The sequence below is a fragment of the Solanum stenotomum genome, chromosome 5, assembly GCF_019186545.1.
Source record: "Solanum stenotomum isolate F172 chromosome 5, ASM1918654v1, whole genome shotgun sequence".
Taxonomy (NCBI): domain Eukaryota; kingdom Viridiplantae; phylum Streptophyta; class Magnoliopsida; order Solanales; family Solanaceae; genus Solanum; species Solanum stenotomum.
The window spans coordinates 52,046,163-52,060,485 of record NC_064286.1 but is presented as its reverse complement, the minus strand read 5'-3'; the positions used below and the strand labels follow the sequence as shown (position 1 = coordinate 52,060,485).

General features: G+C 35.0%; 1 protein-coding gene and 1 pseudogene across 1 annotated transcript; one reads left to right on the top strand and one right to left on the bottom strand.

Moving 5' to 3' along the window:
* Nucleotides 1-1,028: 1,028 nt before the first annotated feature.
* Nucleotides 1,029-8,807, top strand: LOC125864140 (subtilisin-like protease SBT6.1; annotated as a pseudogene).
* Nucleotides 8,808-10,168: 1,361 nt separating this feature from the next.
* LOC125864139 (60S ribosomal protein L4-1-like) lies at nt 10,169-14,191 on the bottom strand. The gene is made up of 3 exons (XM_049544068.1): nt 14,188-14,191; nt 12,928-14,030; nt 10,169-10,511 (listed from the first exon to the last, which is right to left on the bottom strand). Exons 1-3 carry the CDS (start codon nt 14,189-14,191, stop codon nt 10,398-10,400), a joined length of 1,221 nt encoding a protein of 406 aa, XP_049400025.1. The 3' UTR covers nt 10,169-10,397.
* Nucleotides 14,192-14,323: the final 132 nt, after the last annotated feature.

Here is a 14,323-nt window from a genome sequence, read left to right as displayed (position 1 = left end):
TTTTTTTGGCTAACAATGGTGCTCATAACAGCCTAGTATATAATATATTTTTAGAAATTCTCTAATGTTACTTGTGTTTTGCTTATTTATATTGGAATTGATGTACAAGTATGATTATGTAACATGGTGGACACGGGAGGCAATATAGTAAATGTCATTGAATTTAACATTTATTTCCAATGTTGATTAGCATTTTTTTAAATGTTGTTGATAAGAAAGAAATTTTGATTGAAATAGTCACAAAAAAAAGTGTTATGGATTTTATTGCAAAAACATAATTTAAGAGGGGAAGACATAAAAAATGAATAAATTTTATAATTTTCTTTACTTGTGGGGTCCATGACATTAAAATAAATTATTTTTATAATTTTATTTATTTGTGGGGTCCACAATGACATGTCATAAAAATAATTTATTTTGCCATGTCAGATTTATTTTGGTGACAAATATAGTTTAAAGATTTTTGAAGATAAAAGTGTAAAGTTGAGTGATTTTAGTGATACAAAATAAAGTTTAGTGGCTTTACAAGATAATTTCTTATAGTTCAGTGACCATTTAAGATATTAACTCCATTACGAGTATGTCTTGTTTAATTACCAAAGGTTGAACCTTTTTTTCATCATATTTTGTTTTTTAAGATACCTTTAAAATAAGGCCATGAGATACCTTTTATTGCCAGGCTGCCAGCACTGGATTGTTTTAATTTCTCATTTGATCACTTGTTATGGAATTTAGTTCTTTTTCAGTTGAATTTATCTCAAGCTAATGATACATGCATCTCTTTTCAACCTTCAAGAAGGCAGGCCTTGTTACAAGCTGAGTATTTAATATAGGTTGTGATTTTACTGTTAGCAGAGGACATGCATCAACTGAAGCAGGTGGACCCTTTTTTCAAGAGGCCAAGAAGGTTATAGTTTCTTGAGGATTGGTTTATGGAAGTTCCAATTAAAGCAATTTTTTATCATTCAAGTATAAGGGCAAACTAGATTACAGAATTTTGATTGTGCTCAAGTATAGCCTAAAACCTTTGGGCTTTGGTTACACCTCGTTGCTCTAATGGGAATATAATCATTCTTGAAACTCCTAAAAAATCATTCTTCACCTTCTCTCTTATCCCCTTGCTTCTGGTGTATACACTCATCCGGTTTGACTCATCTTTATTCGTTCACCTCCCGAAGTTTCCTCAATGCCGAACACTAATTATGCCTGAATCAGTAGAGTCTGAGCCATTTATTGCTAGTGGCTCTGATGACTGGCAGGATCAACAGAAGCAACAATCTGATAGCAGAAGTTATATTGTTCGATTCTATCATTATAAGGAAGCTGAATGGATTGAGAGGAAAAATCCGGCTGCAAGATTTCCTACTGACTTTGGTTTGGTGGCAATTGATGAGTCAGTGAAAGAACTTTTGCTAGAAAAGTTCATAGAATTGAATCTTGTAAAAGACGTTTCATTGGATTTGAGCTAGCAAAGGATAGTTCTGGAAGAGAAGAGTGAGAAGATTGGGGCTTTTGCTAATGGGAAGAAAAGGCCTGGGAAGATGTTTACTGCTATGTCTTTCAGTGAAGATCAAAACTATGCGGTGGCCAACACTAGTAAATTGAAGATTAGCTGGAACAGACATCTACTGATGCAGGCAAGTCCACTAATGTTATTGTGCTTTGTTATGCATAATTTACTGGCAATCTATGTTGTTGGAATGCATGCTATCTTTCTTTTTATGATTATAACATATGATACGGTCAACTGTGCTGCATTGTATATGTTCATAGGAGATTAATCTCTTTCGGTTACCTTTGGTATTTGTCTATGATGCGATCAACTGTGTTGCACTGTAAATGTTCATAGGAAATTAATTTCTTTTAGTTACCTTTTGTCTTTGTCCTTTTCCTATTTTGGTCTTATCAAGTGTCTATTCTTCTGGTAATTCTCCTTGATTTGAGACTTCCGATTGAAAAAAAATAAGAGAAAGATTAGAGAATATGTGAATACTAATGTGTTATGACTGATTCCTTTTATGGGCTCAATTTACAATGCGTAGCTGTTTTTCTCAAGTGGGGCACTTATAAGAAGCACAACTATTTACATTTAGGTATCTGCACTTGACTATCCAACACTCCCCTTCTAGCCCGTCCATATATGTAGTGACATATGTAACTACATACAGAACTGGTGAAGAACTTGTGAATATATCTACAATCTGAGCATTCGACTAAAAGAACTTCGCGAGAATGTCTTCTGAGATTATGAGATTATCGTATCCCTGACAAAGTGACAATTCATTTATTTGCTTAATTCTTTCATGACACACCAAATGCAACTGAATATGAAGAGAAACTTGATTATTGCACATAAATTCCATCTTATTGATCACTGTAAGTTTCGATCTTTGAGCGACTCTTTGATCCATACAGTTCTGCAAGTTTTCTCTGCCATGGCCCAATATTTTGCTTTTGCACTGGATCTACCAACCATGATTTGTTTATTTACTCTTTCAAGATACCAAATGACCTCTAACTAGAATTGCATATATATCCTTAAATCATAAGAGCCTCACTTTAACTTGCTTGAATCAGATCTAAGAGTGTGAATCGGTTTATAATTTGTCATTTTTATGTCTACAAGGTTTTCAGGGCATACTTAGGCAGTGAAATGACAATACCTGATTTGGTTTGCGCAACGTTGATGCCTAGAAAGTACAAAAAATTGCCAGGTCTTAGATGTATCATTAGTATTTTTCACTGTCAATGATAACTATGTCAGCGACATAAACCACCAAATAAATGCACAGATTCAGATAACTTCATAGTGAGTCATGCCAAACCCTGAACTACTTGAAAAAGTTGAAATTCTACCAAAAAGATGTCGGAAAATCTCGTCGGACAAGTGTTTGAAGGTTGTCTTGAAGGATCGCTAGTGCTTTTTGTACATATTATTTTTATAGAATTCTGTGGTGGAGATTATCATTTGGATGCGTCATCAAATTATATGTGCAAGTTTTGTTATAAGGAAAAAGTAAAGCTTGTCGTTTTTCTATGGTATATGTGTTTGCTTTCCTCAACCATAATTGTGTTTTTATCATCTACCTTTGCTCTTGTTTGGCTCTTCCAAAGAGCATTTAGCAGAAACAAAGGTTTTACATATAAGCAGGCATTCCATTAGAAAACTAGCTCAAAGCTTTGCTAGAGACACATCATGTGTCTCATCATGGGCTATATGTTGGTGTGGCCATTCCTTTGCTTGTTGAACGAATTGTAGCTGTCCTACTTGGTATCAAAAACATCTACACATGAGGTCTGGTTATGAAAGTCAATAATCAGAATCATATTATTGTGCTGTTTTGGGGTCATTGGAGGGATAAGAACTGTGATATGCAGTTTGACTCTTCCCTATTTCTGCTTTCTTTCTTATGTAAGTTTCCTGAATGAGTGTTCGTATCCATAACTTCAAAGTGATTGTTTCTTCCTGGTGGCACTCAAGGATAAAAACAAAGTTAACTTCCTTTTTGAAAAGCTTTGAGTGACCGAGTATGATGTTGCTGCTCTATTCTTTTTCTTTTTCTACATTGAACATTGTTGTTCCCTACATTTTCTTAATAAACTTGTTTTTGTCTATCCTGTATGATTATTTTGCAGAAATCTCAAGTCACATCCCTTTTGGGGGTTTGGTCAAAAGGGATTACTGGTGCTAAAGTCAAAATGGCAATTTTTGACACAGGTATTCGGGCAGATCACCTGCATTTTCGTAATATCAAGGTATCTTGTCTCCTTTTACTAAATTTTGTATCAAAGAAATGCTTCACTTAGATTCAGTGTGGTTTGAAGCTTGACATTTTCAATTACATTGTGTCAGTGCATATATCTTGTTACCATCTTTACCTCATCAATAACAGACAATGGGCTTGGTACCTGATTAATTTTCAGGAACGCACAAATTGGACCAATGAAGATACATTAAACGACAATGTAGGACATGGGACATTTGTAGCTGGTGTCATTGCTGGTCAGAATGAAGAATGCCTTGGTTTTGCTCCAGACACAAATATCTATGCTTTCCGTGTATTTACAGATGCACAGGTAGTGGATCTTCCAGTTTCTGCTTACTTAAATATTTTAAGAAAGAAAAGCCCCATCACGCCCCCAAAAGAGCAAGACTGCAACAATCTTGTGCCTTAGATTAGTGACTGATTTATTGTACTGCTCTTTTATATAAATTTGATACTTGCTTAGTGCTAATGATGGTTCCTGTTATCAAAAGCCAGTCCTTTCATCAGCTCCCTCACTATAGTTTAGAAACCATATTTTTGCCTTCTGGTTAACTCCCTGACTTAGGAAAGGAGTTTGTGTTTCAGGAGTTAACCATGACTCTCGTATGTAACTACTTTACATCCACTTGATTCCTTGCTAAATGTCTGTTTATGAGAAATGTCTGTTCAGTTTATTGCAGGTCTCTTACACATCATGGTTTCTTGATGCATTTAATTATGCAATTGCAACCAACATGGATGTGCTGAATTTGAGCATAGGTGGACCTGATTATTTGGATCTCCCTTTTGTGGAAAAGGTGAGGTCATCAGGTCACTGATGTATTAGTTTATTTTTATTGTTTTTATGTGGTATGGTACTGGGTGCATTTTGTCTACAGCATGGGCATTGAAATGATATTTTTCTGTTACATTACTCAACAAAATTATCGTCTAAGTTTCCATGTTATTTGTGGTCTGGGATGTTTAAGAAGTTTGATTTTAGTTGTCATCATGCTAATATTATATTTCCTTATTTAGTGCATGGATTTTAATTAGCTTCATGAGCTTGTTCGTGCATATGTTTCATTAGATCTATTAATTTCGCAGACTGAACTATGTATGGAGATCTTATTCACAAGGATTAAATACTCCCTCCGTCCCAATTTATGTGGAACTTTTCGGATTTCGAGATTCAAACAAGTATATCTTTAACTGTAAATTTTTCATATATCTTTTAAATATTTTGAATTGTCAATTATTGTGACTTATGGTACTTTTAACATAGTTTACAAATATATAAATTTCATTTTAAAAAATTCGAAGATTCCATGCGCAAATNTTAATTAGCTTCATGAGCTTGTTGGTGCATATGTTTCATTAGATCTATTAATTTCGCAGACTGAACTATGTCATGGAGATCTTATTCACAAGGATTATATACTCCCTCCGTCCCAATTTATGTGGCACTTTTCGGATTTCGAGATTCAAACAAGTATATCTTTGACCGTAAATTTTTCAAATATCTTTTAAATATTTTGAATTGTCAATTATTGTGACTTATGGTACTTTTAACATAGTTTACAAATATTTAAATTTCATTTCAAAAAATTCGAAGATTCCATGCGCAAATTTCCGGTCAAACTTAAACTGTTTGACTCTCATAAAACGATAAATTGAGACAGAGGAAATATTAATTTAGTACTCTTTTTCGTAGAAACAATCCTGAGATTTTAAGCCTGTCATTTCACTGAAATTAGCATTATTTCCAGCAGGACCCAAAACAATGTTAGCAGAAATTTTCACCTTTATATTAATGAAATGTACAAGAACTATAATTACGCCTCAATTCCTAACTAGTTAGAATGGCTATATGAGTCCTCACCATCCATTCTGCCCCATTTTTTGTCATCCAATATTCAATAGCATGGACATCTATAATTCTAGAGGTTCTTTTTCTACTAAAATGCAAATTTCTTGACAGATTAAAGAAGCTCCTAGTAAGCATTAGACCTAATATAAGCGCACCAGCATGACTAAAGCTTAATTCTTACTAGTTAGTGCCGTTCATATAGATCTTTTGCTTCTATTGTGTTCTATTGCTAAGTTTGTATGAATTCCAAGAGAAGATTGTAGATATCCCTAGCCTCTTTTAACACCTCCAATTATCATGGTTTCACATCTTAGGAACAGCACATTTGGAGGATTATTTAGGACATGACAAGACCATCTCAAATGACATTCTCTTATTTTATCCTTTAAATGTGTTACTTACACCTTCTGCGAGATGCGATCATTTCTATGGTTTTGTGCTATCTTGTATTATCGTACATTTAGCTTAATGTCTCTATTTCAATGACGCTCATCTTCTCTATATAAAGACCAACATTTACTCAGGCGTAGCATTGCTAGCCTTATAACCATTCTATGAACTTGGTTTTATAGGTACCCTCTTATCGCATAAAATTGTGTAGCACTCAATTTTTACCATCTTGGTTAAATTTGATGTGATACATCTTCTTTTATCATACTACTGTCCTAGAAAATTGAGCCTAGATAAATGGTATGCATTTAGGTATGCCACTCTCGTCTAGTCCCACCTCAACGTCACTCTTCTTATGCTTGCTTAACTTGCGTGTATGTGTTTTGTGTTACTTCTATTTATTCTAAAATCTTACCCTCTAGAGTCTTTCTTCTTAGCTGCTTTATATTGATGACTGTAATCAATATTTTTTGCTAGGTTTGGGAGCTTACCGCAAACAACATGATCATGGTTTCGGCTATCGGAAATGATGGACCACTTTATGGTACTCTAACCAACCCTGCATATCAAAGTGATGTTATTGGTGTTGGTGCTATTGATTATAGTGATCATGTAGCCTCATTTTCTTCACGTGGCATGAGTACCTGGGAAATTCCCCATGGGTATGCTGTCTTTTTTTTGCTTATGAATATTCTTTTCTGTGAAGTATAATCTTTATACAGACTAATCCTTTATTTTTCTGCCCTCTCCTTCTCTGTATTTAAGTTTATGTTGTGTATATGATCACATAGGGAGTCAATGAGTGTGTTTGGATGTACCAGCCTCATTAAAAGAAGATGCCCTTAAAGATCAACTCTTCTGAAACAAACCAGCATTTTATGAGCTTTGTTCTATCCATGGTTGTGATGTTTCGAGTGAACTTCTGCTGAGTGGAAAATGATGGATTAAAAATGGAAAAAATGTTGTTTGATGAATAAGAACATAACAGCTGTTGAAATGCCTCTTTTTGCAGTACACTCAGCTTCCAAGGAAAAAGAGAAGGAAGACAGATGAACTGTAAACCTGAAATAGAAGATAGTCACAATTACGGTCTTTGCTTCTTTTTTTTGCCTTTTTTCTTTGTTGATGATTGTGTCATGAAAATAAGAAATTCAAAAGTATGGTTAGTGTTTTTTTTTTCCTTTCAATTCTTTAAGCTTTTTGCTATTCGAACAAGTTAGTATGTTTATCCTACACTTTCTAGGAGTTTCTTAGCCCTGTCAGAGATTTATATGCTAGTAGAAGATATAGAGAACTTCTAGTACTTTTTATTTTATTTTGTGCAATATTGTCCTGAGATGAGTTTAATGGAGAAACATGGTTAGTGAAGATTCATATAGCCAACCCCAACTTGTGTGGGACTGAGGTCGCAGTTGTTGTTGCTTGCCTTTCTAATAACAGTTCAATAAAACACTTATCTGATCAAACCATAGATTTGTAACTCATGGACTGTGCCTTGGCAGTTATGGACGTGTGAAGCCAGACCTTGTTGCTTATGGACATGAGATTATGGGATCCAAAATCAGCACAGGTTGTAAAAGATTATCTGGCACAAGTGTGGCCAGTCCTGTGGTTGCTGGCATAGCATGCCTCCTTGTTAGCATCATCCCTGAGAACAAGCAAAAGGGAATTCTAAATCCAGCCAGCATCAAGCAAGCGTTGGTTGAGGGGGCAACAAAGCTTTCTGGTCCCAACTTATATGAGCAGGGTGCTGGCAGGGTTAACTTGTGAGCTTATTTATGCTTGCTGCTCAATGATATTCTGTGCATTAGTTATTATTTTGTTAACCTTTAACGTTAATGATAGGTTGGAGTCATGAAATTTTGAAGAGCTATAAACCTCGAGCAAGCATCTTTCCCAGTGTTCTTGATTACACTGATTGCCCTTACTCTTGGCCATTTTGCCGTCAGCCACTTTATGTGGGTGCAATGCCAGTTATATTTAATGCTACTATTTTAAATGGAATGGGTGTAATTGGTTATGTTGAGAGCCCACCTACATGGCACCTTCCAATCATGAAGGTAACCTTCTTAGCATCCGTTTTACTTATTCAGATGTCATTTGGCCATGGAGTGGTTATCTAGCACTGCACATGCAAATTAAGGAAGAAGGAGCTCAGTTTTCAGGAGAAATTGAAGGCAACATAACTGTCAAAATCTACAGCCCACCAGCTGTAGGTGAAAAGAGTCGGCGAAGTAGTACCTGTGCCTTGCACCTGAAACTGCAAGTGATTCCTACACCATCAAGATCTGTACGGATATTATGGGATCAATTTCACAGTATTAAGTATCCACCAGGCTATATTCCGATAGATTCCTTTGATGTTAGGAATGATTTACTTGACTGGCATGGGGATCACCTGCATACAACTTTTCATTCACTGTTTGACATGCTAAGAGATGCTGGATACTATATCGAAACTCTCAGCTCCCCTCTTACTTGTTTTGATGCGAATCAGTATGGGACGCTTCTCGTACTTCCCCGAAGAGATAAAGAAGCTAAGGGATGATGTCATTAATTCAGGTCTTGGTCTGGCTGTATTTGCTGACTGGTATAATGTGGATGCAATGATTAAGATGAGGTTCTTTGATGGTAATACAACACCAGTTTCGGGAGGTGCCAATGTTCCTGATTTAAATGATCTTTTGGCTACCTTTGGTGATAAAATTCTGAATGGTGATTTTTTCTTCTCCGGTAAACAGAATCGGTATGCATCTGGGACTGACATTTTGAAGTTCCCGAGAGGGAGTAGAAGTAAAATGATAAACTTTCATCCCTAATTACTTGTTCACTTTTGAAATGACACACTTATTAAGACAACAATGATTAGCATAGTAAATTACCATGTTACCCCGATTCCAAAATCAATTTACTCATTAAAGCCATTATCCAAATTTCAAAGATGAGATAACTAATCAATGTTGTGGAAAGTTCATCAGTTTATTTATTTATGACAACTTTTCATATTTTAGTGGGTTCACTGTGTAAGAGCCACAAATGATAGAGAGAAGGTTAGCACTTGAGTTTAAGTAAAAAAACATTACAATCATTTCTGTTGAACTAATGAAATGCTCTTTTGGGTAACTTAAAGGGTTATGTCACTCCCTAAGTATAATAAATATTGTCTTGTTTCAAAATGGATGAATTAAAACTTAAATATTTTCAAGAAGTATTGATTGAGGGTATAATAGAATTTTTTTTTGTCCTTTCTTAATTTGTCAAAATGGACAAGTAAATAGGGGCAGCTAAAAGAGGAAATATGGACAAGTAATAGGGACAGAGAGAGTATTAATTATGAAGTTGATGAATTAAAAATTGAGCAATTTTCACATATAGCAAACATAAAAATCATATTTGTATGTTATATCTATAGTTTGCATAATTGTGCTCCATAGCAAATTTTATGTTTGTTATGGAGCTTTTGATTTGTATAATTCGCTAGATATATCCAATTTTGATACAAATTGTTCAGTTTTTTATAAATTCAAACGTAAATAAGTTAACCATTTAAAATAACCTCAATAAGCCGTTAAACACCATACATGTTCCTTGTGAACACGCATTGAAACGTTTTTAAAACATGAACCAAAAGTATCTAATAGCAGTACTTCATTCATGTACTCAATACGAATAGAAATAGTTTAGTGTCTAAATAAAAGTAGCTTTTGCAATGGCGAGCACAGCCACTAACATATACTCCCTCCATTCCAATTTATATGACTTATTTTCCTTTTTAATTAGTCTAAAAAAAAATGACACATTTCTATATAAAATGTCTTAATGAAATGATTTACAACCACACAATTTTTTATTATTCATTTTGAACTACAAGTTTCAGAAGTCTTACTTTCTCTCTTAAACTACGTATCAAGTCAAACTATGTCACATAAAATGAGACAGAAGGAGTAGCATATTTGTGCTGTTGGTACACCAAAATTTGGAAATATTGACACAAATTAGTTCTTACAATCACTGATACTGAAACTTCCTCAATCAAAACGATATCTTTAGAGACTACTATCCATGATTTTCAGGGGAATGGAAGCTTAGGAAATTTGCTTTAATGGAGGAACATACAGAGACGATAAAAAGATCGGGAAATCGATAAGTCACGCATGCAATGTTGGAGAACCAAATAATACTTAATACCATATCTCTTAATAATCTGTCAACTAAAAGGGAAACTTGACAACAAAATGTGGTCAGGGGAAGAATTTGCAAGTAACTTGAGGATATAGTTTCCCTCCCACTTAATCTCAGCTTGGACCATCAAAACCAGAAAGAAGATCACATACTGAACCAACAATTAAACAAAATAGTTTCTAACATCACCTCAAAACAAAAATGATCATTTACTGTGTAACGCCAAGCCACTTTGTGAAGTTCTCGAATTCGGTGTAATCAGAATCTGAAATCATAGTCTTGAACCAAGATGTGCCTGCTGCTCTGATAGCTGATGCCTCCTCCTGTCAAATATGATGTGCAGAAAATTGAGTAACATAATGCACAACCAAACTCAGGTTTCAAAGCAAAATAGAATTGTGTTGTGATGTTAGTGAAACCAATATCAACCAATACCAATTTCGTGAAAAAAGTTCAGTGGCAGGAAAACTGAAATGCAACTTTTTCAGTTTTTCACTAAATTATGTGCTTGCTTATATCAACGCAGTTCTTTTCTTTCTTTCAACAAAACAATATTCAGTCAATATATGCAGTATATTAAGTCAGTTTTACTCTTTTAACACAAAAAAAACTCATGTGTTTAACTCATTTGGAAATTAACATTCCTCCCTTCTAATTTGTTTTAGTTACTACTATCCCTCTATTTCAATTTATTTGTCATAATTACTACTCACACCATTCGAATATAAATGAATTTCTATTACCTTTTAAATGGTCTAAAATGAAGAAACTTTTTCAAGTCCAAAGATGGAATAATTATTTTTTTTCCAATATTACACTTCTTTTTAATGTGGTTTTTCAACTATTTTAAATTTCCTAGGAGTATTATATTATTCCCTCCATTCCAAAATAAATTATTTTTTGAGGTGTGACACACCCCTTAAGAAAGTTAATTAAAGATATTAATCAAAGGGTAATTGGATATCATCCTTTTGTAATAGAACAATTCATGTCTTGAAAAACACACTTTTTAATACTATATTCCGAGAACATGTAAAAATGTTGAAAAACTCGTTAGGACGAGCATAACTATGGGTGGGGGTGGGGGTGGGGGTTTGTACTTTGAAAAAAATCATTCATTTTGGACTAGAAAATCATTCATATTGGAACGGAAGAAGTATTTTTTTCAAGATATGAATTCCATTAATTACAAAGGGATAATATTGACAAATTAATGTGTTCAATTAACTCACTTAAACAGTATGTCACACCCCAAAAATTCATTTATTTTGGAATGGCACGAGTATTTGGACAATTTCTGGATATTTTCTTTTATCATAATTTATTCAAATACTTTTTTTATTCACTCCGTCTCAAATCATATGTCGCTCTTTCACTTTACACGCCCCTTAAGAAATATTTATTAGGAGGAATTTGACTATTTTAATCATATCTATATTTAAGTTATGATCTTTCTCCATTAAATATTTACTCAAAATTTATGTGCATCTCCAATAATGAAATGAGTATGCAATTGTCCGTATATCAACAAAAAACTAAATTAACAACTTCAAGAAGTAATAACACCCCCTAAAATCAAGGACTTTGCGGTCTTCAAGAAAAACTTTATCGAGGCTTAATTTTACCTTGAACTTCTAAAACGACAAATAATTGGAGACAACTTGTTTATAAAAAGCAACAATAGAGACAGGAGTAATATTTTAGATTATTAACAACAATATGACTTTTCGTACTTTAATGTAGTTCCTAAATATGCAAATTTTACTGTCTCAATTCATTTGTTGCTTACTAAAAATAGTTTCACAAATTATTTGTCGTTTTAGAAGATCAAACCAAAATTATTTTTTCCACTTTACTCTTGATATCAAAGTCCTCGAGTATGGGTGTAAACTACTTGAAAATGTTAATTTAGTTTATTCCCAAGTGTCTATCTAGATTTTCTACTCATTTGATATTGGCAATTGAATACTCATTAATGGAGATTACACATAAATTGAACAAATATTTTTACTAAAGAAAGATTGTAGTCAAAAATCTTAATTAATATTTCTTAAGAGGCATGCAAAGTAAAAAAACGATCAATAATGTGAGACGTGAATAATCTCCAAAAAAAAATGAGCACTGTATGCCCGAATTCATTTGACCCCGTACTCAAAATCAAGCCAAACAAAATGAACAAAGGGAGTACAACAACATTCCATATCTAATAAAAACTAAAACTTAATCCACCAGTATCCTACCCTTCAAGACTTCCTTTCTTAGCACTACCATCTATGCATTGTTTTGCAACTGAACCACCAAGATCAGATCTCAGTTCGTAAACAAACCTTACTACTAGCTTCCCTAGCAGGATTGAACATGCCGTTAACTATATGAAAAAGGGGATGCAGAACACAGGAAAAATCCAAAACTAATGTCATGACTATGGTAAATTCAGTAAATTATTAATATATTTATGTATGTTGTTTAATGGTACTTCGATTACCAGAAACAATCTCTACCACCCAAGATGGTAGGGGTAAGGTCCGCTTACATTATACCCTCCCAAGATCCCAAGGGGGTTGTACGGTTTTGTTGTTGTAGTATTAGTTCATGTTAGTAAGTTAGCTGATATTCTTATACCATCACTAAAGATATAACACTACAGTAGTAAACTAAACAATGAAGTGTAAAACTACACAAAAATATTGGATTATGTATCAAAGTCCACAACTTTAGAAAAAGTTTAGCAGGACATACCTTAGTCATTTGGTGTCTCTTCTTGTCAAGCTTCTCATTCTTAGCCTTGACACGTTGAGCCTCAGCCAAAAGAGACATTCTCTTTGCAGTCTTTGCATAGGGGTTGAGTTTCAGCAGCACATTCAGGTTCTTAAGTGGGTTCTTCTTCAATGTTGCCCTCTTCACATCCTTCTTGATAGGTCTCACAACCGATTGTACCTCGTCCGAGTTGATGATCCTAGCAAGGTCAGCATTCACCATCTTTGGACGTGGCAATAAGTATCCCTTCTTCTTCTGAGATGGCTTGTCGAATGACCCGTAAATCTCATCCAATTTCTCATAAGCTGATTTTGTCCAGATAACAAACCGTCCAAGATGACCTCCAGGAGCAAGCTTTAAGAGATTCAAACGCTCAACATGGCAAATTTCCACTCCAGGAATATTACGGAAGGCTTTAACCAACTTAGCCCCTTCAGTTCCATACACAATCAAAGGACCTTTACGGGAAATGTAGCGACGATTCCTCATCTTACCCTTTCCTGTACGAATAGCATGGCTATCCTTCGCCTTCTCGGCATCAGGATAAGCACCCACTTGCTTTAGCGCCTTGATAGCATTAGAAGTCTTCTCAATTCCCTCAATGGAATCAGAAACAACCAGAGGAAGCTCTGGTACTGATTCAATACGATGTCCTCGGGCGAGAACCAATGAAGGAACTGAGGAAGCAGCAATAGCTGAAACTACCGCATAACGCTTCTGATTAACCGGAATCTTTCTATGCCAGCGGCGCCAGATCTGTGTAGGAGCAAACATACGACCACCACGACACATATTACCAAAAGCAGCCTGTCCAGCACGGTGAGTTCCACCACCAGCAACACGGGGGATACGAGATACAGCACGACCAGTACCCCATGACTCAGCAGAGGTCTGATGACCCGCCTTTCTCGAAACGGCGTAAGGTTGTCGTGCATTTTTGGAGATATTGGCGTGGACGTAGGTTACAACGTCAGGTCGGATCGGAGCTTTCATGACAGCGGGGAGAGGGATGGCGGCGGAACCGCCGTCAGTAGCCATGTCATTTTCGAATGTTTGAACCGTGGTGGTGGGGATGGCGGCANCTGCTAGGGTTTATGAGAGTAGAAGAACAGAGTGACGCCTTACAGAAGCTAGGTTTTCTTCCATGTACAAAATATAAGTAAAGCACAGAGAAACAGAAGGGTTAGAAATATTGGGCCGGACTTTGAAACCAAACTAAAGTATACTTATTGAGCTTTAAACCCATATTTCGCTTCACAATTTTTCGATTAACGGGATAATATTAGGATTAATTACAAAAATTTCACCTTTTAGTTTACTTATTACCATTATCCCCTATAAGTTTTACAAATCTCCAAAATCCCTCATTTTCACGTAT